We start from the raw sequence: 27335 nt of genomic DNA, 5'->3' as shown, positions 1-27335 counted from the left end.
CTGTGCTGGGGACTTCCCGCCTGCTCACCTGCCCAGGAACCTTAACCCACCAGCCCAGCCTTTGGGGTGGGATGGGGTCCGCTCTCCCTTGCTCCACTCCACATTGGAGGAGGGGGGAGGCAAGGAAAAAAAAAAAGGTTTTTCCTTCTTAATCTTAAAAAGTTTTCCCTCCTTAAGTTTTATTCCGAATCTCTCAATTTCCCAGGAGGTTCCAGCAAACAGGGAACCGTAGTGTGCGTTCATTTCCCTTACTGGCAAAGCCAGTTTAAAATAACAAATAACAGGTCCATGCAACGTCGCAGTACAAACTGATCCTTTCGTGTTGCTGCCTCACTTGTTCTCTGCTAGGCCAACGCTTAAGAGGTTTTCGGAGGTCTTTTTAGTCTGTGAAGGCTTTCATGCAAATAGCTCGTTTGCTTAAAAATCCAGGCAGGCAGAGGGGCCACAGCGGTCTTTCCCTCATCTTCCAATTACTTGTGCCAACACCTTGTAAAGAGGTACTGAAAAGGCAGGTTACTTATGTTTTGAGAAGTGGTGTGGCAACTGTTGCTGGCCCTTCATTAACGCTGGTGTTTAGCTGAACGACATGACCTGAAGTGGATGGAGCCTCCCGGGGAAAGTTTTCAGTCCTTTTGTTGTGTTTTTACAGAGTTCCCCACCAGAGCAAACCCCGTCTTTCCCATTTGCTGGGCTGGTGCCCTGAGGGTGACGAGGCTGAAAGTTTAGCAAGTTTTGTGCATAACTTCACATCACAAAGAGCAAGTGCGTTGCCCCCCCCTTTCTTTTCCTGCTCCTAAACGCCTCCTTCAAGTTTGCAGCTTGGGCAGGACTCCAAAGGTGCAGCAGCAGCAGCAGCAACAAGCCGGAGTTCAAAGTTAGCAGTAAATTGCACAACTTCCAGCTCATCGCTACGCTCAGTGACTATTAACAAGCTGGAAGACGCTCAGGGAAAAAAAATAAGGGAGAAGGGAACACCCTCGAATTGTTTGGGGATCGCTGATGTTATGCTTCTGTCGCTGGGATCATGGCTCCTTTTGGAAGGAATTTATTAAAAGCCCGGCATAAAAACAGGTAAAGTGCGTGGGTACGTGGAGGAAAAGGGACGGCGATAATGGGATGGATTTCTTTTATACTGTTTGGTTTTTTGTGTTTTTTTTGTTCTGGAGGGAGGATGTATTCCTCCGGACCCATGCCGCTCCCGGGAGCTGTAACTTCGGGGCTCACCTGCGAGTGGGAGTGGGGCCGGAGGGAGCGGGTCGGCGTGTGCGGAGGGAAGGGGCGCATCTCCACCCCCCTTCCCCCCCGGACCTGTCTCTCCCCTCTTCGCTGTGGCTCTTTTGACTCCTGGGCAGTCTTTTCAGTGAGGGGAAGATCGCTCTTCCTAACTTTGAACCTCCCCCGCCTAAACCAAGGCGAACATTGGAAGTCCCCCCCGTGTTAACAAGGTGAGACTCGGCCGGGGTTGGAAGGAGGGGCTGGAGGACCCGGCGTGCGGGTCCTGCCTGCGGCGGCAAGTGCCCACGGCCGGGGGGGACCTGGAGCCCCTCACCCGCACTGGAAAAAAATCCTCCCCCGAGTTTCCCAGGGGAGGGCTGCGGCGGGCCGAGTCCCGCCGGGCCGGACCGGGCTCCGGGCCCCTCGCCATCCGCTTTTCCCCGGTTTTCCCGGGAGGGAGAGCTCCAGCGTGCAACACACTGAGGATCAGCCTCGTCCATTAACTCGTTCGGCTGGCTGTAAGCCTGGCAGGTAGGAGCGCATCGATCTTCCAGCCTGGGCGGCGGGGTGGGGGGGATGTTTTTTTTTAGTTAGGCCTTTAGTCTGAGCTGGATTTGACTACCTATAGTTTTTTGCCTAGAAAAAATGTTCAAGGGTGACAGCTGAGGTCCCTGGGTTGGGTCCTGCACAGTTTCTTTATGGGGACTTTGCCCCTTACGCTGTGCGTGCTTCCACAATGCACCGCACGGCAGCTGTAAAAGGAAGAAAAAGAGTTATGTAATCATTCTAAGTGCTAGGATGGCGTTAGATATTTTTTTTAAAAGAGTAAATGTGCTTGGAATGGAGTAAATTTACTTGATCCTTATGCAATTTACAGTGGCAGAACCCATTCTAGTTAAGGCCGAACGGAAACATCACCGAAATTTTGGCTCAGCGGACGAACTCAAAAATCAATTGTAATCTCTTCCCACACTTTGACTGGTGCTCACCACTGAAATTTAGTTCATATTTAAGGGTGCGGTAAGGGAAAAATCTGTTCCAGAGGGAATATAATTGGACCCTAAAAAGTCATGTAAAAATGCCCTGATTTTTTTTCCAAGTTTGGCTTTCGTTTTTTTTCCCATTCGATACACTGAAAGTTGTTGTGGAGGGATTGTATTTGTTGGGAACTTAGCATATTATATGGGATATAAATCAGAAAGACTGTAACAGTCAAGGTTTAAAAACAATAGGATACTATTTTAGAATTATTAATACTGTAGGTTACTGATTAAACAGTGTATTTTGCTAATGTGTCTGGAAACAGAAAAACTGTGATGTACTTATGTGGCCATTTTATGTTCAGAAGATCTGGAAAGGTGGACATGAACTTTTACATTAAATTGCTTTTACATAAAGCTGTAAAATTTATTACCTATTGAAATAGAAGTTTTGCTACGCCGTCACTTACCTGAATAACTGTTAAATCACAAAGCACAGTCCCACTCCGTTCAATGGTGAAACTGTTTCTCTTTTGGACGTTTAAAATATCTTCGTATTAATTTCATCAATCTCACTGTGTTTGCTGATGCGACATTTTGTTCCTGGGGAAAAGAAAGTAATAATCCAAAGCTTTAAATAGCCAATAAAATTAAAATACCAAAGGAACTATTGCTGTGAACATCTAGCACTTTCTTCTTTTTCACCCCTCCCATCTCCCCCGAAAAAAGAAGTTAATGCCTTTAATGGTAGAGAGGTGTTGTGGCAATAAGAAGGGGCTGAAAGTCTTGTGAGATACAGAAATCGGGAGGGTCGAGACAAAGCAACCTACATCATTATTAAGTCGTGTTATTATCTATTCAAATATTTAAATTTTCTGTGTATTTAACATTAGCTTTTGATACTGAATTTTGAGAATTAAACTTTGCTAATGCAGTTAGTAAAAGGGTCTTGTAGTATGATTGAAGAGCTATGTAAAAATTCTTTTTTCATTATAATTGCATCTTGGTGAACTCATTTGAAACCCTGAAAAAGAAGTCAAGTGAGCTTAAAATCCTTGACTGTGTTTAGAGTAGGAGTTGGCGGAGTCAGAACTTGTGGCTCATTACCTTATCTTAGTTTGCCTACCTGTAAAGAGGGACCAAAAAGGAACATACACACATGTGTATATTTAATCTGCTGCTTTGTTTATTAGGCCTAGTGTTTCTCTTTGAGAAACTAAGTTTTTGTAACAGAAAAAAATATTGAGTGAAGGTGGAGTACAGGAGCAGCAAGCACTGTCTTTCCCCCCTCTTCCCACTTTGATTTTTCACTGAAAGTATTTAATGACCATTAACTACGTGCAAATATAACTCTTCAGAGTTATAAGATAAGGAAATGAGGAATAAAGTCTATGTTTATAGGAGAAGGACATAAAGCTAAGTCAAGGCAACAAAGGTATTTGGAAGAAGAGCCAGAAGCCAAATGATGGTGTTACAGTCATTTGCTCAGATAAGAAGATGACACCTCTGTAATTAGTGCTTGTCTTGCAGCATTGCCCAGAGGTCCCAGATCAGGGCCCTGTTGCCATAGTAGACTCTTTCACATCTAGATCGTAAAAGGTCAGTCTCTACCCCGAAGACCCCAGAGTTTAAACAAAGAGGTTACTCTAACTGTATCTGTGTGTATGAGGTATTTGAGCAAGAGATGGGGGGCACTGGCTGTGATGGCAAGAGCCTTTAGAGAAAGACACTTGAGATAAACCTCAGGAAGACAAAACCTGTGCTGAAACTGCTTCTAGTATTTGAAAGATCTTCAGTTGGTATTACTCTCTCTTGGGCTGCTGAAAAACCTTGCTCATGCAAGAGATGGCACAAGGCCTCAGGTAACCATTAGATCACTGTAAGCCCTGATTTGATTTCAAGAGGAGCAGCCGCTAGCAGTGTGACCTCAAACATATTTTTATTGGCCAGAAAGAGAATGAGTGATATTTTGATACTTTTTCAAGAGTTATAAGGAGTTTTTCTACTATTCTTTGACCTCCTGTGACATTCAGAAAATAATCATAGTCCCAGAGCTTGTATATGCATGTCAGCATGTCCCCTGGAGAACGATACATCCAAACGGTAGCAAGGCCGTGCCCACCCACCTACAAATCCAAATGTGCTCAGCAGGGACAGGCTGTACCCGCTAAGGCCAATAAAGGAAAAGGGACAGTTTCCTGCAGGAATAAGCCTCCACAACATGAATAAACTCAAGGGGCTTTATTTTTATGCAAATCTCTTAAAGATGCTATTTTCTGGGAGTGTGAGGAATGCTCAGCTGACATCGTGCTTTGGAAGTGTGGTGATGTGAGGGAATGCTCAGCCCAAGATGGAAGTAAGAGAAAAGGCATTGAGTTCTTTGCAGATAAGGTCTAGTATTGATCTAACACATTGCACTGCACAGAGACAAAACAGCTCCCTATGCAAATATGAGCAACAAATAGAAAGCATATATACTTGAAGTATTTATGTACCAGGGTTTCTCATTGTATATGATTTCCTGATTGCTAAGTAGTACAGGAATCTATGCCCCATTGATTTTCTGTAAGATTAGGACTTCTCTGCTCTTGGGTGCTAGATTTGGTCACTTCTGAGAATGGGTCTTTAGATTCATTTAAATACTTCAGACAATATCTGTGTCTCATTCTCTTATCTGCCGAGTGACCTCACACCAAGAAAGCTGAATCCATCGCTATTTCTCTTTTATTGAGGCCACTTCCTTGTGTGTTTCACATAAACCTTACCCAAACTTGTTGAAGCTCTGCTGTCACATGCAAATTGTAGCCAGGGAAGCAGCAATTTGAAAGGGAGAGTACAGAGAATCCGTCTTCTTCACATAGTTGTCCTTGATGCTGTAGGGCTGTCCTGTTAGGCACAATAGCTTGAGAAATATTTTTTGCCAGTGTAATTCATGCTGGTCCTAAGTTTGCCACAATCATTTTTATGCTCTGTTGACATACAACACATCTGAACTGACAATACTGTTTGATGATGAAACAGTTGTGCTACAAATCTGTTATTATTGAAATGTATTTATTGCTTTTGCTTTTCCTTCCTGTTTTTTTCCACCTTTTACTGTACATGTCTCAGTGCCACAGCAGTTAGCATAGTGTTTCTGTATAGGAGGCAAAGATTTATTTTGCCTACTAGGCAAAGATTTATTTTGCCTACTGTTTATGTCTGCCTCTCTTTAATCATCTCATCTCTGGTTCACAGGTAGAAAGATAGAATATATATATCCATTCATTTGTACAGATATAGAGGGAGTTCTTCCTGTCCTGACAGTCAGAGGCTCCTCCCCAGTGAGATAACATTCAATTATTCTCTCAGGTTTTATATTACAAGCACAGGTTAATGAATTAGATTAGAGACTTCATCTCTCTGATACTGACCTAGCATTACCATGTTCCCTCCCTTTCTCCCTCCCTCCAGCAGTTTCTCATCGTGCCTAGTTAGCACAGTGATTTGAGTATAACTCGGAACATCTCTACTGCTCTACGGTTGAGTACACTGCTGTACTTTTCAAGCCTTGGTGAAGCAAAAACTGAAAATACTCAGCATTTAGGTTTGGACTGGAAAAGCTCTTGGAGATCAGCTGCTTATCTGAATGAACTGTGTATGACCCACACTGTAAATCTCATGGGATCATGTGAGGTGTCTAACACTTCTCCTCTTGGATGAGCATACTCAGAGAAAAGTCTATATGAAGCTATAAAGGTGTTTTTTCATTCAAGACTACCAGGCATTGGTATGTATGTTGGAGGGGGTGGATAAAAGCTTGTTTAGAATCAGTGGTGCTATCTGTGTTAAATTTTTAGATTAAAAAGGTGGTGCTTGTTTGGTAATGGTAGAACACATTCTTCTTCTTTTTACTTTTCCTTGAGCGTGAGATGTATTAGTGAACTATCAAAGAAGTAGTTCATTTTTGAGCCAGAGTTCATACATTATAATTTATTTTCTAGTCTGGCTTGTCAGCTTTGTCTCAGGGGTCAAAATGGTTGCATACATTTTCTAATAATCTTTGTACATAGTTGTTCACTTCACTTTCAGGAAGAGCTTTTTGTCTAGCAAAACACTAACCTTATTTCTAAAGAGTTAATCATCTACTATTCCAGGAGGGCAGACAGCAATTTCATTCCAAAGGAGTAAATAAAATGAGTAATAGATGTGTGTAATACTACACCATCTAAGGAAAGAGCATTACTTAGGTTAAGTTGGAGCTAATCTGAAACACTAATAATGCAGAGTCAGGCTGAGAAGATACCCTTCAGACAAAAAACCCATGGTTTTAGTAATAGATAAGAAATCTTGCTGGTCAGTGTTAATTTCCTATTTTACTGATAAAAAAAAATCATTTTACATGGAGAAAAGACTCAGACATGTTGCTAAATGTGTAATGATTTCAGCAGAGATGTAGGTTTTCAGAGATGGGGATTTTTTTAAACTTCTAGTAACTTTAATAAAAGCCAGTGATAATCACAGAGTAGTACCTCCTGAATGGCCAGCAAAGGTATACACTTATGCTCAGAAATACTTTTTTTTTCCTTTTGTTTGTCTTATATGATGAATAATAACAACTTAAAATTGTGATCTTAAACATTATTATTTGCAAGCATTAACATCACACACACTGATACAAGCCTTAATTAGTTTCATCCAACTTATGTTTAATATGTAGATAAATCCTTATTAATGGTGACAGAAAAGGATGATGCAAGATAAAGTTTTTTGTTTAAGACCACACACTAAGTGAAGCCTAGAACTGAATGTTGGACATGTTGGTACCAGGTCATGTGCATAGGTAACTGAGTTATTATTGTCACTTCTAGTGTTTTTCTTATGTGTTTATGATACTTTCAAGATGGTAACTTTTTTGTCTTCTGCAGAGTTACCCTGAGCTAGCAATTCCCCAAGTATCACATAGGACACAACAGATAAGAGTCAAATGGTTTCAGGATGAACAGAAAGAAAGAGTGACCAGCCAAATGAAATTAGAGGGGAAAATAGATGTCTAAATTTATTTATATAACAAAAGGCCAGAAACATCCTCTACAGAATGTAGGTACTAACCAAATACAGTTCAGTGTAATTTTCAGGTAGGTAAGATACTACCTGGTATTACAGACAAATATCATGCAGAGTTCTCTGAAAATTTCTATCAGATTAGTTTGTGTCTGGTCCTTTTTTTTTAGTCAACTATTCCATGCCAGTGTCTCTCATTAGAAAAAAAATACATAGAACAGAGTGTAGTATAGTTTTCGTGCACATTCTGGTGACAGCATTTACCTTCCAGTGTTGTAAATTTTCCACCTGCAAATTCTTGCAATAAAAATGAGAAATTTTCATAAATCATTTCTCATGCATGTGAGTTACACATAAAAATAAAAGCCAAAAGCTAATTAGTGATTTTGGAAGTTGCATTTTTTTGGGGAGCATTGTCTAAAAGAAAATTTTTTTGAGCACCTTTCTGGAACTTGACTCAAACAAGGTACCAGAATGACCCACTAGTCCCCTTTTCCTGTCTTGACTTATCCAGAAATGCACTTCAGGTGGCACGTGTTGTAATAGTGATAACGATACCGACTTGTTTGTGACCTCAGACAACTGATAAGCATACTTAGTTTTCCTTAGCTGTAATTTGGGTTGTGATGTTTACATGCCTCAGGAAAATAAGTAGGGCATGACTAGACGGTGTAAAATCTGTAGAAGTGTGGAGCGTAAAAGCCAGTTAGTGGGAGAGGTATGAATAAATCTGTGAGTTCCTTGTTTCTAATTCTTGTACAGTCCACTAGAGCTGGCTGCCACACAAGAGAAATGAGAATACACTGTGGATTGTTTAGGTTTAGTTACACATGATTCACTGAGGAATTTTCAACGGTCTAAAATTTTTCATAATGTTAAAAATGGCTTGTGAGGAGAGTTGTAGCATCACAGAAAGGGAAATAAAAAAATGCCACATGTATCTTAACAGATTTTGAGGTGGTTTTGTGAGTTGAACATGAGGAAATAAAGTTAACTTTTGAAACCAAAAATCAGAAAGGAAGGTTTTCACTGGTAATGATAATAAAGTTGCCATGTAATTATATTTTCAGTGCTATGAAACCTAAGTCCTGATATCATGTGGAGAGGAATAAAAGATACTAAACTTGAAAGAAAATTTTCCAGTGCAGGTTTTGGCACACCTCTCAAATGCACTTTAAATAAAGATGTGTTTCTCTTTCACCAACTTTTTCCTATGTCACTCTCACTCCTGCCTCCCCTCAGTACATGTTTTGCCTCTGTCAGTTTGAATTAGATGGTTGCTAGACATACATTTTTTTGAGTATTAGCATTAGAAGAAGCCAGGCTACCAACTTATTTCTGATGTAATCTTGGAGGTGATGTAAGCCTCTGTTTTCCTGGGTTGTTTGTGGGGTTTTTTTGTGTTTTTTTGTTTTTGTTTTTGTTGTTTTGTTGTTTGTTTGTTTTGTTTTTTTCTTTTTCATCAGTCAGCTGCAGAGTAGCGGTAGGAAGAAAATATATTTATACAGAGGGTAGGTATTTGCTATGAATTAAATACATAAATATAATTTGACTATTTTGAGGGTCAAAACTGTCAATCTAATTCATTTGCTTTTTTTTATTCTCCACACCTATCTGTTCTCATTCGTTAGTGTAAAGAATTCTGAATTATAATTTTCCCATCATAACGGAAAATATGATCAGCTCTCTTTAAAAGCACGAGATATTTGTTTTGTCTTCCTTTTTATAATACAAAAATTACAACCTTTTAAAAAAAATGCAAAAAGCATAACATTATCGTGTTTGGAGACAAAATCAGGTTTATAAAAAATGTAATAATCTGTTAGGACCAAGTTTTGTTTGGTCAGGTATAAATATGTTTTACCTTACTTTAGCTTGTAAGGATGCATGACCTCAGTGGAATAATGTCTTTGAGTGGAGGCTACTAATTTTTAAGAGAGTCTGCCCTTGGGTCTTGAACCTGCAATTTGCTCTGTGTTAATAGATTCCTTCATCCATGTGGAACACCTTGCTTTGCTTCCCAAACCTCCTCCAAATTGAAAAGGATTATTTCTACAGAGGGAAGTTTCCACTGTGAAAGCACTTCTAAACTACAAAATTTTTCACAGCAACAGTTGGGGCACTGTTTTGGTGACATAAAGTATGCCTCATTTTTCATAGGACGTTATCAGATCTCTGCTCACTAATCAAAGAGTGGCTTAGTGATATTTTATATTTATAAATGCGGGATCATATGCTGATTTTCAACTGTTCTTGTTTCGGTTGGCTTCATAATTGGTAAATTGGTGTTCTGAACTGTTCTTTCACTTGGACATTACCTGCTGATAGACTTCCTCTGTACTGATAGCTAAGGCACTAAGTGTACTTGTTTAACTTGATTATTGCCTGTATCTCTTGGGGCCACTTTGTTGTTAGTATCCTGTTTTACCGAAAAGCTCTATACAAATACAGTTTTTCTAACAGAAATTGAGGATTGGTATTGACTTTACTGCACTTTCCCAGACCTCTGGTACTTTAAGGTCTAGGTAGATAACTAATCATGTTTGTTTACCCATGAAAGCCCTACAGATATCAGACAAAGATCTGAATTATTTTTGGAAAACTGCAGTTGTGGATGTCACAGTATGTACTTTTACTGACACTCGTACTGTTCATAAGATTCAGGGTACATGGTAAAACACAAAGTCGAGCTTCATCTTACTCAGCTCAAGCCATTGAAAATTTAGGTATCTAGGTACTCTTTGTAGTTAATGGATACATCTAAACACTTCCAGAGGGCAATTCATTCAGCCTTAGACAAGCTTTCAGTATGGGATTAGTCACACTTTTGGAGGTGCCTATCTTAGTGCCACTGATTACAGAGGAAGGTCAGAAAATTATCTTGACTACACATCTACATTTTAAATAGCGAAAGTAGATGACATGAGCTCCACCCTAGTCCACTTTCAAAGGGAAGTTCTTCATGGAGCATGCTCAAGACTTTGTAGAGCACCTAATTAACCATCTTTGTACCATTCATTTTAGAAATTAAAAGGGGAATAGTGAATGGAGAGGTGAATTACAGGTGGGTAATGTATGATTAAGGGAGAACCATGCTAATAGCATGGATGTCTTCCCTGCCTCTGCCACAGAATTCCTACGTGATATTGGGCAAGTCACATAAACCGCAGTTTACAAAAAGTGATTACTCACTGCATGTTCCTCATTTGCTAATTCAGTGTCCTGTAATCTGTTTTGCACAAGGGGCTGAGCAAAGGAAGTTTATGGATGTCCTGCTTTGGACATCTCTATAGATATCAATTTCATTAGCCAGAGTGGGAACTTAAACAAGTGGATAGCTTTGGCCTAAATCTTTTTCGGCTTTGGTTTGTAAAAGGGAGTTCTCTCCTTACAAGAGTATGTGGAGATAAATTCAGTAATGTGTCAGTTTGTGAAGCAGTTGCATATCTGGTGATAAAAAATCTATGGCAAAAGATTAAATTAAAAAAATACCTTCTATAAAGGGTACCACTGTACATAGGAGAAAAGGTGTAAAATGAACACATACTGAACAGATGTAAGTAACAAGAGCTAGATTTATGAAGGAGACTTTGGTACCTAAATGTCATTGTAGTGACCTAAGACAAGCTTTAAGAACTTCTGATGTTCACAAAACTATGATTAAATGCTGAGGTAGTGACATTTTGACTGGCGGCACTCCCCAGCCACCTGTACTCCCACCATGTCTTACACTGGTCCTGAAAACCCTGCAGTTATGTGCCTCCCTCACACCTTACCAAAATTAAGAAAAAGGCAGTCTTTCAGCTTGTTCAACCATGAGGTCCCATGTAACCGCCCGGTTCAGAGCAAGTGCAACAACACACAAAGTGCCACCAGGCACACTGGTGACCAGAACGCCCCTGTGAGATACCCGCACTGGCATCCTCAACGTGTATTTCTCAGGAAAGTCCTGTCAAGCTATTCTAAACTGAAATTCTCTCAGCATTTCCTGTTGAAGCTGTTCCATTTTGTGCTGGCTCATGTGAGTTACAGTAACCCAGAGAAAGGCAAAGATTTGTGTTGAAGGCTTCAGTGGAAGAAGGGGAAAATGCACCTTGCTATGGATAGACTGAATCAAATTCATTTTTGTTGAACTAAGTAGCATGAAAAACTTTAACACCAATGTTTAAAATATTTGAGTGCTTGACTGCAACTTAAGCATACTTCTTTCTGCCTTGTGCATGGTACACATATATTCAATATATAAATCCATATATGACAGTTTGTGTTGTATGTGATCATGTAATGCATATGTGTAGCATATAAGATATACTGCCACATATCTTATTATAGATCTAACCTGTACCATCTACATCTAGCGTAGACTAAAATATATTACAAACCCCAAATCATCATATATATAAAAACAATATGTGCAGAACTAGCCACTTCTCTAGATTGCATACATACGCATCTACATATTACAAAACTGGGTACATACAAGAGTTCTTTAAAAGACAGAAGTGACAAACAGAATGTGATCATGTCACAGAAGAATGCTAAATATGTATATTTCTCCAAACATCACAAGAGTTGTTCGCATGGCAGAAGGAAGAATGCCTTCATTCAGCTGTCACTGCAGTATCCATTCGGCTTATGAAGTGCCTTGTTAGAAGTAAACTGCCTTTTTATCCTCCCTGAGCTATGAAGTCATCTGAATTGCTTATATGTTGAAAGGATCCCCACCTGCAAAGACATTTGGATATATGAAATAAAGAAATATCAGATTAGTTTGAATGTTGACTCAGTCTGACTTTCTGTGAACTAAAGACAACAACTAGTTTTGCAGTTGTCTTCCTGGTGTCACAGCCTGCTTGGGATAATCATTCTCCTTGCCATAGATGCGTCTCGCAAAACTAGCCCCCTTGTTTCTTGGGCCTGCTTTGGTCTTTGGCCACAGACAGCTGGCCTTGTTTGGCTTCAGCTGTGCCCACTGCAGGCTTTTGGCCCACACCCGCTCTCATTGTTCATCACAGACCTTTTGCCAGGGGTTGCCATCTTTTCAGCTGCATCAAATTTTTGAATGATTTCTTCTAAACTGTTGACTCACATTCAGGTGTGTTATCTGAGATGGTTTAACAAGGCATTTATGGTCTAATTCATCATGACTTATGTTGTTTGGAGGTCAGACAAGCAGCTCAGCTCCAGTGGGAGGGTTGTGATAGATGATGGGACATGTCTATAAGATGCTTCAGGTTGCCCCAGCTGGAAAACTCATTATCTTTACCTTATTATTGCAGTTCTAGAACAGTTTTTGGGCTTAAGCCATGATCATTCAAATGTTTTAGGATTTATATGGCTTTTTATCTGAATCATGGAATGTCTTTCCTCTGCAGTCAGTTTCCTTCATCTCTTCACAGCTAAAAATTGTGTGTGTGTGCTACTGGACACCATTCTCTGTATCTCTCTCTTGCCTACGCTTTCTTCTTTACATTAATCCAGTGAATTTCCCATTACTCTTGATCTTTATGATCCAGCATTAACCTTGCTTCCAGACAGCAATTCCTCCCTTCTTGCCTTCTCTACCTCTGTTGCTCAGCTGGCTAGAACTGGTTTGGCAAGCTCCTGTGCCCTCTTTAGCATATCCATTGCTACGGCAGAGCACAGTTGGTAAGGTTAACAATTTATTTCATTTGTTCAGTAGCTTCTTCAGAGAGGATGTGGTGATATTTCAGAGACCCCTATCAGCCTGTGTCTGACTAACTACATATTGAAGCATTCATTGATAAGCAATTTTAGAAAATTGCTTGAAAGCATAAGCTGTACAAATCTCTCAGATTGTCAGTGGACACTAAAATGTTTCAGGTTTCTTTTTTAAAAATTTATGTCCACTCTTCTTAATAGCATAATTATGTATGTAGTACTCAATTTAGCTCTTTAGAGTGAAGATTTATTTGAGAGTCCACTTCATCATCTTGTCTTTTTATCCTTTCAGCTCTTCAAATACTGTAAGTAATGGAACACATTTGTCAGTGAATTATCTTTCAGAAAGTTCGAGGGAGAAATTTAAAAAAAAAAAAGAATTGATTGTAAATGAGGTCTTGATAGAACCCCTTTTGAGGTGACATCTTCAACATAATTTAATGAAAGCAAATGAAATGGGGAAGCTCATACAGTATAATTTCAAAGTGGGGTGGTTTACTCTCTGCAAAATTTATTGCAATAAATATAGAAGAAAATTAAAGCCCATCCTGCCTTTCTCACTCCTGGCAAACTGTAAAGAGATACTCTTTACCGTAAAACTCTTTTAAAAAACCTAGTTTTTTAAAACTAGGTTTTATGATATACAAAAAAAAGCTATTGTGAAAAATCATTAGATGTCAAAAGGTTAAGAAAGGGTGATGTTTGATGAAATGGCTGAACAGATCTAAATGCTTGCTGTTGCACAAAGAGCAGTCCTAAGTCCCCTTTCCAGACTCCTGGCCACTCTCTGTCATTTCCTTTGCACTGGTACTATTCTCACCTGACATCATAGAACCCAAACAGGAAGCACTCCTCAAAAAACAGATTATTTTTTTTTTTCCTATTTTTTTCCTTTCCTTTTTTTTTTCCTTTTTGTTTTCTGGGTTAGCTTGCTGCCCGTTTATCAAGCTGGAAACCCTTTGGTTAAACTAGCAGATCTGGCAGAAGCAAGGAGACGGGAATGTCAGATAGACATCAGGTTGCGTAAATTACTTCATGATGTTTTAAGGCATATAATTGCTAACATATAAGACTAGATTTAGCAGTAAAAATAGTATTTAGGATAATCACTTGCCTAAGGTAGTTGTCTTGTAAATAATTTTGTATATTTTGGGGATGGATCTGAGGAGTTTTGTGGTGTTTAAAAAACAGAAGGTAAAAATACTGGTTCTTACAATGTTCCTTTTCAGAATCATGAAGTACAGTGTCCAAACTCTGAAATTTGCCACAGGCTGCTGCTAGAGCAGCTACAGAAGTAGTTACAGTAGGTAACCATCAGGAAAAGACTATAAGGAAAAGAAGAGATGCTTTGATGAGCCTGAGTTCAGATTGAGGACTGGTGAAAAGAAACCAAGTCCATCTGGACTTTCTTTTCCCTTCATTGTGAATGAGGTTAGCACCTGCCTCACATGGAGGCAGATGCCACCAGGAGAAGAGAAGAGGTACACTGAACTGTTTGAGCCATACACTGTGTATAAGGCTTCATAAGAGAGTAACCATCCCAGCCTCCTCGGATGGACTACTAGGGAATACTGGAAAGGTGGCATGAAATCTTTTTTTTTTTTGGTCTGTATCTTGTTCCTTTATTGAACTTACCTTATTACCACTGGTCTACGTCTAGTGTGCTTTGTTCATGTTTTGGCAGTCCAGACCCAACCTCAGAACCCTTTGTGTTTATTTCTTCACTGGGCAAGATGTCAACAAACCCAGGGGTTGCCTTTCTACAAAAGCTGACCTGTATTTCATGGAACAACAACAACAACAAAAAAATCATGCTTTCAACCCTTGGAATTCCCCTCACTTCTTTGATCTCAAAAGCTCATAAACAACTGTGGTGCTTCTAAAAGACAGTTATAAAAATTCTAATGGGAGAATTTAGAGAAACAAAATTTCTATTAGCTGTAATAGCAGCTCTAACTTGAGCGTTTAGAAGCCTATGTTCTAAATGAGCTATAAATGATTCTGCTTTCTCTGTATTATTGAAAGTGAAGGAATTTTAGACACATTCTGTACATTATTAATCGGAGCCCCATAAAGCTTGTGTAGTGTAACCAGTGCTTAAATATGCATGGGCACTTAAATAGACACAGGAACAATGTAGAGAACTGTATTTTTGCAATGTAGCAAAAATCTTGTGGTAGATAAAAAGTACCAGTGGCATCTTCATTTGCCAACTAGTGAGAACTACCCACTGCCCAAAATCAAGATGGAGCATTTGCTATATTGATATTCCTAAACTTTGCATGTTGCTTACTAACACTGAGGAATGTGAAAATGCCCATCTTCCCATTCCCCCCCATCATGGTCTAAAGAATTACTACCACTGAATATGTCAGTGTTTGTTTGGCTCTGGAGTTTCCTGGATCTTTCCATTCCGGTATCACAGCTGCTTCCTCAGTAGCAGTTGCAATACACACATCAAGCATGTTTTCCCAGTAAAAGCAAATTGTTAATATTATTGTTGCTCATCTTGGAAAATATTTGGTGGGCAGCTAGCTCCCCTCTGTTCTCAAATCTCCACTGTGTCAGGCCACCACAAATACAGACCTGTTACGATGAACATGTTATCTGTCATGGAATTTTGTGCACACAGCACACTTGCTGATGTTACTCACTGCAGGTCCAAACATTTTTTTTGATCAATATCCACTTACCAACCTTATGACTTTGAATATACAATGAGGAAATGATAATTTGTCTGACAGGAAGGCAGGTTTAAAACATAGATGTAATTTATAGAGAATGTGTACCCTTAGGGGGAGAGGAATAATTTCAGAGGTAAGACAGGAGAAAAGGGCAGGGGCAGATGAAATCTTCATCTGAAAGGAGACTGCAGCCTTTGTACTTGCCTGTAGGTTAAGTGATTGGGAGCATGAACGTGGGGTAGGGCAGAGCTAACAAGTGAAGGGGAGGACTTTGTAGCTGTTTGGTCACCTTTGCGGAAAATCCGCACTCGAACTTTGCAAATGAGATTTTGCAAAACAGTATCGGCAACTGGAGCAATGACACAGGGTTATGTCATTACTAAATGGGGAGGCAGGGGGATAATCCACCATAACTATCACTCTTATCTAGTGAGCAAGGTGTATAATTCCTTTTACGATGTCTTTTATTTCTTTTTTTGTGGTAGTGCAACATTCTGAGTTAGTGCAATTTCTTGGCTTATTTTCTATGTAGTACAAACTCTGCAATCTATCAATTTATCAGATGATCAAATTATTACTGTCCGTCCTTGTTGGTTCTTCTTGTTGGCTGCTTTTATTTCTTTTATGTCTCTTTTAAGTACTGTCAGGGTTTTTTTCCCTTTTTATTTTTCTTAAATATTGGTCCCTGTTCTGGCACCTGTGTCCAAGCAGTACAGTTATTAGAACAAAGTGCACGATTTCCCATGGGATTTTTACTGAAGTCTGACATTTCAAGTTAGCAAGAACTCTGGTGTGAATGACTTATTTGCAATAAAATAATTAGCTTGGAGAATTATTTTTTTAAAACTGTCATACCTTTCAGGTTAGTTATTCTGTGACAGAATAGTACTATCCCATTCCAATTCAAAATTATTTAACTGAAATTTGTTATAGAGCACTAATATAGTGTAAAATGATTGGATGAATGGAAATTTTAGCCATGATCATTGCTGAATTATAATGTATGCAATTTTGTACAGTAGCTAACTGAGGTGATGGCATTCCTCTGCAGAAGGGGTTGAGGAACTAGTTATATTTTTAAGCACACAAATGGTAATTGATATAGGACATAATTTTCAACAGCTGTTGCTAATTAAAATGTTTCATAAAGGCTTCCTGACAGTATGGGAATCTTGTTGAGTTCAAAATTTTTGCATTTAAAAAAGAATTACAAAATGAACATAAACTTATACTAGGAGAAATGTATTGTACATAGCTAGTTAAAATAGCCTTTGTTTAAATTGTTTTATTGTTTCAAATATCTGAAATATTTCAGTTAGAACATGTAAAATGCTATGTATATGTATATATTTGAAAAATGACACATGAATATCTGGACACCTCATTTTCTTTTTAATAAATGCCTATGTATGTTTCTCTAAAGGAGGAAGCTTTGTCATAGAGCAACTTTAAATGGATACAGAAACAGATGGTAGAGAGAAATTTAAGTTATTTCTTTTGAAAGCATTATTTTGTTTTCACAGGTTCTGTGGTGGTCTTTCCAAGTCTTTCTGTAGTATTGGGACTACTCTGATTATCTATATCGAGCGGTTTTATTCTTGTTATGGTTAAAGTACCAGTCCTGCCTTGCCATTATACTTTTTAGCTAGACATTGCCCTGACTTTCATGTGATGCAGAAAGGAAGAAGGACCAAGTTTCTGACACATTATGTATGGAATTTCTGTTTCCTACATGATATGGACATTAACTGTGCCTCCATTAATATTGTTTTTTAGGGATAGGTGAAGGGGAATGGGAATGCAGTTAGTTAATAGGCTGTCTTGAATCCCTAAGGCTTTGGAGTAATTCCAGCTTCATTGGGTGGTGAGAGAGTAGATACTTCCTCATTGCTGCCCTTAGGAAGCTCAGAAGTTTGTCATCTACTTAGGCAGGAGGCATACTGAGTATAAGATTTGACCTTTATTGCTTTTTTAATGACTTTACAGAAGGCAACAGAAAGTTGAGAAAAAAGGTGCATTAAATGTGGATAGTCTGAATAAACTTAGTATGAACTTTTGATATGATCCATTTGTGCCTGAAAGGTTGAAATACTTCTGACTTTAGCTTTCATATGGGCTATGTATTCTTCATAGCTTTAATGTTTAAACTCACTGTCAGAAATCTGTTTGGATCAAATTAAGTTAAGAGTTTCTTCCAAGCAAGGGCTGCAACACATGGCACCAATAGCTTTACTTTTTTGCAGATTTCACAGATAAAAATCCCACAGAGCCAAAATATGTTTTGATCTTTTCTTTCAGAAGGATCATTCACTGTCTCATATATGCTTTTCTTTTTATATATATATATATGGTAACATGCTGAGATTTTTAAATAATGAAAGCAATATTACATTATCAGTTCTAAATGGAATGTGGCAACTGATAAACTAATTAGCCCTTGTGTACCCTGACATATAAATGTCACTGGTATCAGAAGCTCTCAAATGACATGTAGCATGTGTCCTACGCTACAAATGCATGTTGTTTGTATCTAATAGGTATCCCTGTAATATTGGCCTCTCCTTATTTCTGGCAAGTAAATATGCTTAAAAGCCATCAGATTTCTTTGATAGGTAGTTATGACTTGGATATGAGACACAGAGATTACAAGATTATTACTGAGTGCTTAAACGAGGCATGTGTTCTCTGGGCCCTTGCACATGGAAGAAACCTTTATGGGTGCATCACAAAGAGAAGACCGTAGCACAAACACACACTTGCCAACATCCAAGTGGGAAGATTTATGTGCTCCAGCAGCATGCTCAAACGCCATCCCCTTGAAAACATCGGATTATTAAATGCTTTTGTGGCAGGTGACTCTTGTTTTCCCAGGATGTTTTATGCCATTGTGTCACACCATTTTCAAAAGAGAGCAAGTGGTTCAGCAGCTGAGCGTGCGTGCCTGGGAGATTGTTCCCCACTGTGCAGCGTGACACGTAGGAGATGAGGCACAGAACGTCTTGGTGAGGAGCTGGGAATGTACAGCTTGAGCAGGAAGGGAGAGCCTGCTGAGAGGCTCAGGGAGCACAGCCCTGCCTGAGTCTACCTGAAAGTTTCATGTTTCTTAGTGGACTCCATGAAGGCACTGAGATGGCAGACATCGAAGCTCCAGGCATGGACTTACTTCAAGGATGCAGTAGGCAGCAGGAGGGTTTTCTCTTAAAGCCTTTTTTTTTTTTCCTGTTCTGTCACTTAGCCACTTTTGGTTTCTTCATTGAAGAAGTGAATTATTCTGGGTGGTATTATGACATAATTTAGGGGTTTGTTTCTTAGAAGTTTAGAAGCACTTTGGTCTTATTCTGGGGAGGTCATGACAACAGCATACCTACCTGAGGGCTCCGGTCAGCTGAGGACCTTATCACGGCAGCCAGTCAATCATAAACCACAATTATAATGATTAGACTGTATGTTCAAATGCGCTGTCGAGAGGGTTTATGCTGTTAATAGGAGGCTGTTTAGAAATTATTGTTCTGTTGCTTTTTTTTGCATTGCAAATGACAGTTGTGTCTTCTGGCATTCTGGGTCTTCTGTATTGCTGAAATATATTTATGCAAGCACAGCATCAAAAAGAAAAAATAGATGAAGAGAAGATCTCAAAAGTACAAAATGTGATTCATTTTCTACACTAAAATGGACTAAATTAGTTGTATCATCTGCTAGCATAATACTAGAAACAATAATTAATTACAGATTATGTGACACTTGCAGATGAGACGCAATGATGAAAGAAAAAAAGGTGACATTATTACACTAAGAAGTACAAGAATGTTCCAACCCACAAACATTTGTACTGTCTAACAGATACAACTTTATAACATCTGATTAACAGTAATTTAATTCATATATAGTAAATAAAAGCTTTTCCATCTCTGAAGATTAAGATTGTAAAACATGATTTCACCAATAAATTGGTGAAAAAATGGCTAAGCTATTTCACACAGATGGCTTTCCAGCATGAACTTTTTGATGACAAATTTATGAATTATTAACAGTTATATACATTTTCAAGCAAAGGATTAATATATTGCTTTGTCTGCCATTTATTTTCACCTGCAGATTTTTTTATTCCGTATAAATTATTTCAGTGACTGGGAGGAAACAACTAATAAAATTTTTGATCATAAACATAATCTCAAGTTTTGAATCCCTTTCCTAACACAAAAATTCCAGTTGATTGCTGACAATGACTTAAAATTGGTTCAGTGTTGAATTAAAATTAATAAAGCTTCAAGGAGTTCACAAAAATGTCCTGGCTGTGAAATTTTTAGCAATTACCTAGGTATTTTTTAGTTACTCAGTTTGATTTTTCCTTGGGGAGGATATATCAAGAAATATGCTAATGGTGAGAAAGGAATTCCATTTTATTTTTCTGTGCCTACAAAGAATTTATTACAGTGAAGAGAGAGAAGAGTTTTATCTGTTTTTTTCTTAGCAAAGACAAAATATTCTTTTAGTGTCAATGATATTTCAGAAACACTATTAAACTGCTAACAATATGATGTGTAAGTGATCTAGTCCCAACAGAATGTTTGCGGAAATTAGTAAGGAAAACTGAGCATCTTGTAGACATGAAGGTGAAATTCTAAACAGCAGGGGGATTCCTTTATTTGATTAGCATGATTGGTTGTAAAACTATATATTGCATATTTAGGAAGAATGTTAGAATTTTCAGAAAGGCAAAGCATTATCTGTTCGATATGTCTGGTTTTGTGCTGGCCATCGCTTAAGGTTAGTGAGTATCAAAAATGCTGCTTCCAGCATTTAAGCTATCTTATATTTTGACTTTTTGCAACATAAGTACATGTTTTTGTTTTGTCTGTACATTGCTGGAATGTATTACCTTTCTTCCCCTAGGCCTGAATAATAAATTAGCAAAGTGTATATCTGACATGCAACAATCAGCTTGTGCTAACACAATCAAGACTTTGTGTGAGGTCTCTAACATGATTAGAATGTTTTTTTGGGTCATCATGAAGAGAAGCAAAGAGTAGAAGGCATGAAACTAGCAATCAAAACAAACAAAAAAGACTGGAAATGTACTTTTGACCGTTCTTAAGCTTAAGTTCCCATCTGTTCCTGAACAACAAGTGACTTGACAAAAAAAAAGACAGACTTGCATGTTGTTCTTAACATCAAGGCTTTAAAATCATAGATGGCTAAGTAGAACATTTCAGAGATCAATTCAAAGAAACAGAATTCAAGCCAGAACTGAAAGCTTTAAAGCCTGTTTACAGCAACAGCAATAAACTTCTGAAAAAAATGAAGAAGTTGCCTAACTAGTTTTGAAGAAGTTGCTACTGAAACTGTTTTTCAAGGAAGACAAACATTTAAACTGGAAAAACACTTTAGCTATTACAGGCTCATTAATACATAGTTTATTAAAAATGATAGTTCTTTTGCTTCCTTTATAAAACTGCAGGATATGAAGGCCAAGGAAGCAGCAAATATGAGCAGCTTGCCTTTTCACTAAAATGATCATCTAGAAGAATATCTTGTTGCTGAATATTGTCATTTTTAGTATTACATCTCAGGAAAAAAAAAGAATCACTGTAAATGACCAATATTTATTCAAGACGAGGAGTTACAAACTGCATTACATCTTCCTTAAAATTAAAATGACTTAGTGGATTTCCTCATAAATGATAGTAATAAATTGAACAGCAAATCGAATAGTCGGTGTCTAAACTAAGCTATGAAGTCGTAACGTTTCGTTATCTTTGTTAAATCTACTGCTCTTTCAACCATTCTTGTTACATTTCTCTCAGACAATAAACCAGAATCTGACTGGATTACTCTTACCTGTACTTAGCTACCTGAAAATAATCTGTTTAGTTGAAGGTGGCCACATACATCTCTTGTAGTTAAGGAAAGAGAGAAATAGCTTCATTTGATGAATTCATCCCAATGATCATAAATGGTTTAGGCTGTGATGACTTTCTCCGTGGAGGTCCACTCTAGTCTCATGACAAAGAGGAACTTTGATGGTGAATTTATACTGAAATCTTAACTTTCAGATGCCTACATGAGATAAATTCCACTTTGCATACACGAAAGCTGCTCTCCATTTTCTATGACGAAAGCACAGCTTAATGAAAGATGTTTCCTAGTGTTAGCATCTTCTTGCATCCTGAAAGCAAGTCTTTAATAATTGCTGTGCTGTGACTGACACGCTGAAGCTTCATTTTTGTTTGGCACTAGCTGAATTAACTATGATTAAAGAATTATACAATAAATTTTACTTAAAAGGTCTATGGTAGGCCACATCAGTTTATAATTTTTTAGTGGAAGATAATAAAAAAAATTTTGATTTTTTAGCAGATACTAGAATTCTATGGCACTGTAAGATTATAAATGTCTTGCTAATTCTTTTTGATTAAAAATAAAGATCAAAAATTTAGTGAGGCTACTGAATAAAAATGAAGATAATATATGTTGTGACAAACACATGGAAAAAATAATGAAAGAATTTGCACTTTGCAGTTCTGTTTTGATCCATGAATTACAGTGATGTTCAGAATTTCTTTTTTGTTCTTCTTTCATTTTCTGTAAATGTAACAATGTAATTACAAGGTGTATGTTACATAAGCCATACATACATATATATATATTTCTAAGTATATATTTTAATGTATAAGCTACTTGAGTTCTTTGTGTACCTGCATGTGCATACATTATCCATTCGTGCAGTGCTACTACTAGTTATGGACTTCAGTATGTTAAATACACTATAGACAAAGTAAAGAATCCTTCCCAAAAAAGCTAAATGTAAAGTCTGGGTAGACAGGTGCATCGTAACTGAAAAAATAACAGGGGGTGATAAACAGCTAAAAAATGGTTTAAAACAGTAATTTAAAAATGTTATTTTATATCCATATTGTTTGCAGAGATCCTGTAGAGATTGCTTTATAATAAACAATATATTTCCATCAGAAGCTTGCTTAACTCCTGCTGAAATCTGTGGGAAGTCCATGTAAAAAATGGGGGTAGCAAAAGTATTTATCAGTACACTAATACTATGGGGTATCTAGGGGTTTTCACGTTTATCTGAAGATTTACTAATATCACAGAGAAACTGTCTTCATAGGAAAACTTTGAAGGAGTCAGGAGGAAAAGAGACAGTAAGCTTCTGCTTAACTCACATAGCCTGTAACACACTGAAGATATTGACTAGGAGAAGATATGGCAATCAAACAAAAACAAGAATGAGAAAATAATAGGAAGAGTTTCAGTGTGCAAACAAATTGCATAAGACTCTCAGAAGAATGCTAAAAGACCGAGGTAATACTCATTCCCTGAAATGTATTTATTGATTACAAAAAAGCAACAGGGAATACATGCCCTGAATTTACTGTCTCAAAGTCCCAATCTGGTATTTTTTATATTTTTATGCCTTTTTTTTCTGTCAGTACTTTTATAAATTAAAATTCAATGACTGATAATACACTTTTATTTCTAGGTCAATTATTTATGTATCAGTAGGAAATGGTTTGAGACACTGTATTTTTGAGAACTAATTTTGCGTAATTTTATGCTTAACGTAATGTAACTGTAGTTTATCTGTATTTTCTTTTTATATCTATAGTGTAAAACAAATACTGAGTTATTTTACAGTCACAGCTGACTTATGTTGCAATTGTCTATTTATGTAAGTTTCATTTGTCTACCAATCTGTCAACAGACAAAAATATTTCTATAGCATCCTGTATTCTGTAAACCTAAAACCACTTACAGATACTGACTTTTTAGAATGTGACATACTTCACAGTAATGTCATTTAATCTGATACTGTCTTTCATTCCCTCCTCCCCCAATTTAAACTTGAATATTTCTGTTTCTTTATACCATTTTGCCATTTTCTATCTGTGACATATGCTTTCCTATTTTGAGAAGTAGTCTATGAAAATATTATTAATCTTCTGAACACCATTTTTAAGAAATAATTACTGTAAAATGCTGGTCTGTAGGAGGGAGCTATTGAAGTGGGAAAACGATGTCATTACTCAGAGTAATCTACCAAAACACAGATTTTACAGAGGAATGTTCCAAGACCTGGAGCAATGTAGTTGAACAGAGCTCTCCCGTGCGATGATACTAATAAACTCACTCTTGTAGGTGTTATTGGTATTTATTTGCAGTCTCCTGTCTTTTGAGGATTATTGCCTCCTGGTCAGAGTGACACCTAGAGATGAGTCAATCATAGTTTAATTTATTGGACTGCAGTGTGTCTGTCATGTTACATAATAATTAAGAAAAAGAAACAAGTTGGATTGCTTTAATAATCATAGGGTCTAATCCTAATTAAGCCAAGTAAAACTCCATTCCCCCTACACCTTAGAAGTCTGCAAAAGTGCTGCAAATAAGTAGTCCCAGATTGAAACAAATGTCTTATTGAGCCCTTTGAATATTGTCCGAATCGTCATTTTAATTTTCAAGCTTTCTCTGTCAGACTGGGTTAAATTTCGTTCATTAAAATGAATGGGAAGTGATACCAGAAAATCCAAAGAAATGTATTTTTCCTCAGGGAATTTATTGTTTTATCATTTTAAGCAAGAGGCCAAATCACCAGGTCTGGGCAAGCAGCAAATTATGCATGCGGAGGCTGGAGGACAGGGATATCCTGGACAGGTTCCACAAGGCCACTCTGCCAATGTTGGCCCATGGCAGTCCAGGGCTACTCAGATGGGGACAAACTTAAAGAGTTAACTGTAAAGTGAACTTCTACATTTGGTCAGCTGAATTACTCTCTAGGCTCCACTGGTTGGAGCCGTAATGGGATCTTAGACAGCTGAAGTTACGTATCTCAATGTATAAGGAGGTATGAGCTGCTAATGTCAGGTTAATAGCACATTCACTGGAATTCATAAATAAATAATAATAAAAAAAACCTTTTTATATTTTCTGGCATTTATGTAGCATTACAAAGGTTATAAAATACAGACCTATATATGCATTCTTTCGCAGTTGGTATTCTCTCACAACGCACTGGAATTCAGGCTATTTGGTGCTTCAGGAAAAACAACAAATTTCTTGAGACTTGTTAGTGAAAAATCACAGTGGAAGACAACGGTGTTTATGCTTGTGTGGGTGCAGGTGTGGCAAAAGAGCTATAGATTTATCATATCATCAAGTTCTTTTCTCAGTCCATCTATGTTCAGTGCATGTTTGGAGGCATGATTCTTCCCTTCAGAAGCCTTGGTGATATTAAGAGTTTACAAATGTTTGCGCAATGTCTGTGCGATGAGAACAGATATGCAGATCTGAAAGTTATGTTATCCTAGGACAGTCTGGAAATGTAATGCAGGTTGCCAAGCTATCACTTATTGTTAATGCACACTTTTTATGTGTACAAAAACTAAATTTGATAAAAGACATCTTGTGTGAGATTCCCATTCAGCTGGACTAGTAATAGCATTTAAGCAGTAGCTGAAATGGGTGTGGTTTTCTGTTACTTAATCCAAATATATTTCTTCATGTAATTTAAACAAGTATATTGTCTTGTACAATAATATGGGAATTTTTCAATGCAGTAGTCATATCGGAATTATAGTTATTATTCACACAGTCTGTGCCATTAATATGTAATTTATATTTGGTCTCTTCTTGTTTTCCAGGTCTCCCAACAAGGACATGGCTTCAAATGAAAGAGAGATTGTGGTTTGGGTTTGCCAGGAAGAGAAGATTGTATGTGGCCTGACAAAGCGCACAACTTGCGCAGAAGTGATTCAAGCACTCCTTGAGGAACATCAGGCAACATTTGGAGAGAAAAAGGTCCTTTTTGGAAAACCTAGTGATTACTGCATTGTAGAAAAATGGAGAGGCTCAGAGCGAGTACTTCCTCCTTTGACAAAGATTCTGAGACTTTGGAAGGCCTGGGGGGAAGAGCAGTCTAATTTGCATTTTGTGTTGGTAAAGTCAGATGCTTTTCTCTCATTTCCATTGTGGAAGACAGCTGAAGCTAAGGTAGTACAAAATGTAGAAAAACAGTGGGAGCTCAGTCCAGCAAATTACATGAAGATGCTGCCAATAGACAAGCAAAAGAAAATTGTCAGGAAGACTTTCCGGAAACTGGCCAAGCTTAAACAGGACAGTGTTCAGCAAGAGAGAGATAATATGGAGACACTGATTCATCTGATCGTTTCTCAAGATCATACCATTCATCAACAAGTCCTCAGAATGAAGGAGCTAGATATGGAAATTGAAAAATGTGAAGCGAAATTTCATCTAGATCGTGTGGCCAATGATGGAGAAAATTATGTGCAGGACTCCTATTTAATGATCAATCCAAGTGAGGCTGAGCAGCAAGGGAGTAGGCCAGATGATCAAAAAGAGATGCATGACTATTTGAGCAAAAGTGAGGGAATTGTACAGGTTGAAGAGAGACTGAAACATCATAAACAATTAATAGAGAAGCTATGTGCTGAAATTGAAAGAGAGGTACACAGTATATGCACAGAAAATAATGGAGATGATGTTCACACAGAAGGAGCTGCTAATGCTGAACTGGAAAATTCAAATTTGGAAAGTGTAAAATATGAGCTGGAAAAAAGTATGAAAGATGGTCTGAGAATCAACTCATACCTGAGCTGCATTCAGAAAGAACTTACATACAGGGACTCACTGCTTCAAAAGAAGGAAAAAGAGTATGAACTTCTTACAGAAGAATTTAATTTACTACATGTTAAAGACAACATTGAAACTAGGCTTCCATCAAATGAAGAGCCAACCAAGGTCAGTGGCATCTCCAGTAACAGCATTGCTGTTCCTGACTTTGTTCATAGAGTGACTAATCTGGACATAAACGATACAGACTCTGACACTGGAATCAGCTCTACACACAGTCAGGACTCTGAAATAACTTCAGGGGACATGGTACTGTTGTCAACATAGTTGAAAACACACGTTTTTATAAGAATTAGTAAACCTTGTTGTCTTGAGAGTTCAGCTCTTCAAGATGATAAAAGTATGGCATCACTTCAGCAAAGTAAACTGTGTCTATTTATGTGCTTAATAGTATATTTGTACTTAAATGCATGGGCAGTCTCATGGGTTAACTGCTAATAGGTGCAAGGTTGTTGGCTTTGCTAGATCAGGACAGACTGTTTAGACCTTGGAATATTGATACTCAGTGAAACAGGAGCATTCTGACTGGCTTGGACCAAAAGTCTGGAGATTTGATATCCCCTAATCTTTGTGTCCACTTCTACATCTCTGACTTTTTAGGAATGTGAATTAGAGATTAGATCAAACTAGGCAGAGGGCTTGATTTTCTGCTCTGTTACATTAGCTTTATTCAGCTGGAGTTTCCCTGCCATGAAGCTGCAGTAAAGGAATGTATAATTGAGCATATAATCTGTTAAAAAATGGGTTTTATGATACTGTAGGACAAAAGAAATGCAAATGCATTTATGCTGTATATTTAAATTTAGTTTTGAGTTATCAGGATGATATTTTCAAAAACACCTAAGTCCTGTTTTAAAAATTTCCTTACACACATAGGTTTTTAATTTCAATTCTATTTCAGCAGCGTTTAACTGCTTCTAAGATACTTTAAACCCCTACTTATCTGCTGTTACCCTGTAGTTGCCCCAGTGATGCTTAAGTCCACATAGTTTCTGCCAGCGGGCATGTCAGAACTGCCTACATCCTGCTTGTGCTAGACGCTCAAATCCCAAGCTCACACCTAACCCCAGGG

The 27335-nt window shown here is 37.9% G+C and overlaps 1 protein-coding gene across 1 annotated transcript; it reads left to right on the top strand.

Moving 5' to 3' along the window:
• The first annotated feature begins 960 nt into the window (after positions 1-960).
• RASSF9 (Ras association domain family member 9) lies at positions 961-26730 on the top strand. The gene is made up of 2 exons (XM_068402168.1): positions 961-1071; positions 25255-26730. Exons 1-2 carry the CDS (start codon positions 1025-1027, stop codon positions 26528-26530), a joined length of 1323 nt encoding a protein of 440 aa, XP_068258269.1. The 5' UTR covers positions 961-1024; the 3' UTR covers positions 26531-26730.
• Positions 26731-27335: the final 605 nt, after the last annotated feature.

Source organism: Nyctibius grandis, chromosome 5 (assembly GCF_013368605.1).
Source record: "Nyctibius grandis isolate bNycGra1 chromosome 5, bNycGra1.pri, whole genome shotgun sequence".
Taxonomy (NCBI): domain Eukaryota; kingdom Metazoa; phylum Chordata; class Aves; order Nyctibiiformes; family Nyctibiidae; genus Nyctibius; species Nyctibius grandis.
This window is presented reverse-complemented; position numbering and strand designations above follow the sequence as displayed.

Bases quoted from the DNA above. Each gene is read 5' to 3' on its own strand.
- RASSF9 (XM_068402168.1), top strand. From the start codon at position 1,025: ATGGCTCCTTTTGGAAGGAATTTATTAAAAGCCCGGCATAAAAACAG. The intron at 1,072-25,254 runs GTAAAGTGCGTG...CTTGTTTTCCAG, and splicing joins AAAGCCCGGCATAAAAACAG to GTCTCCCAACAAGGACATGG.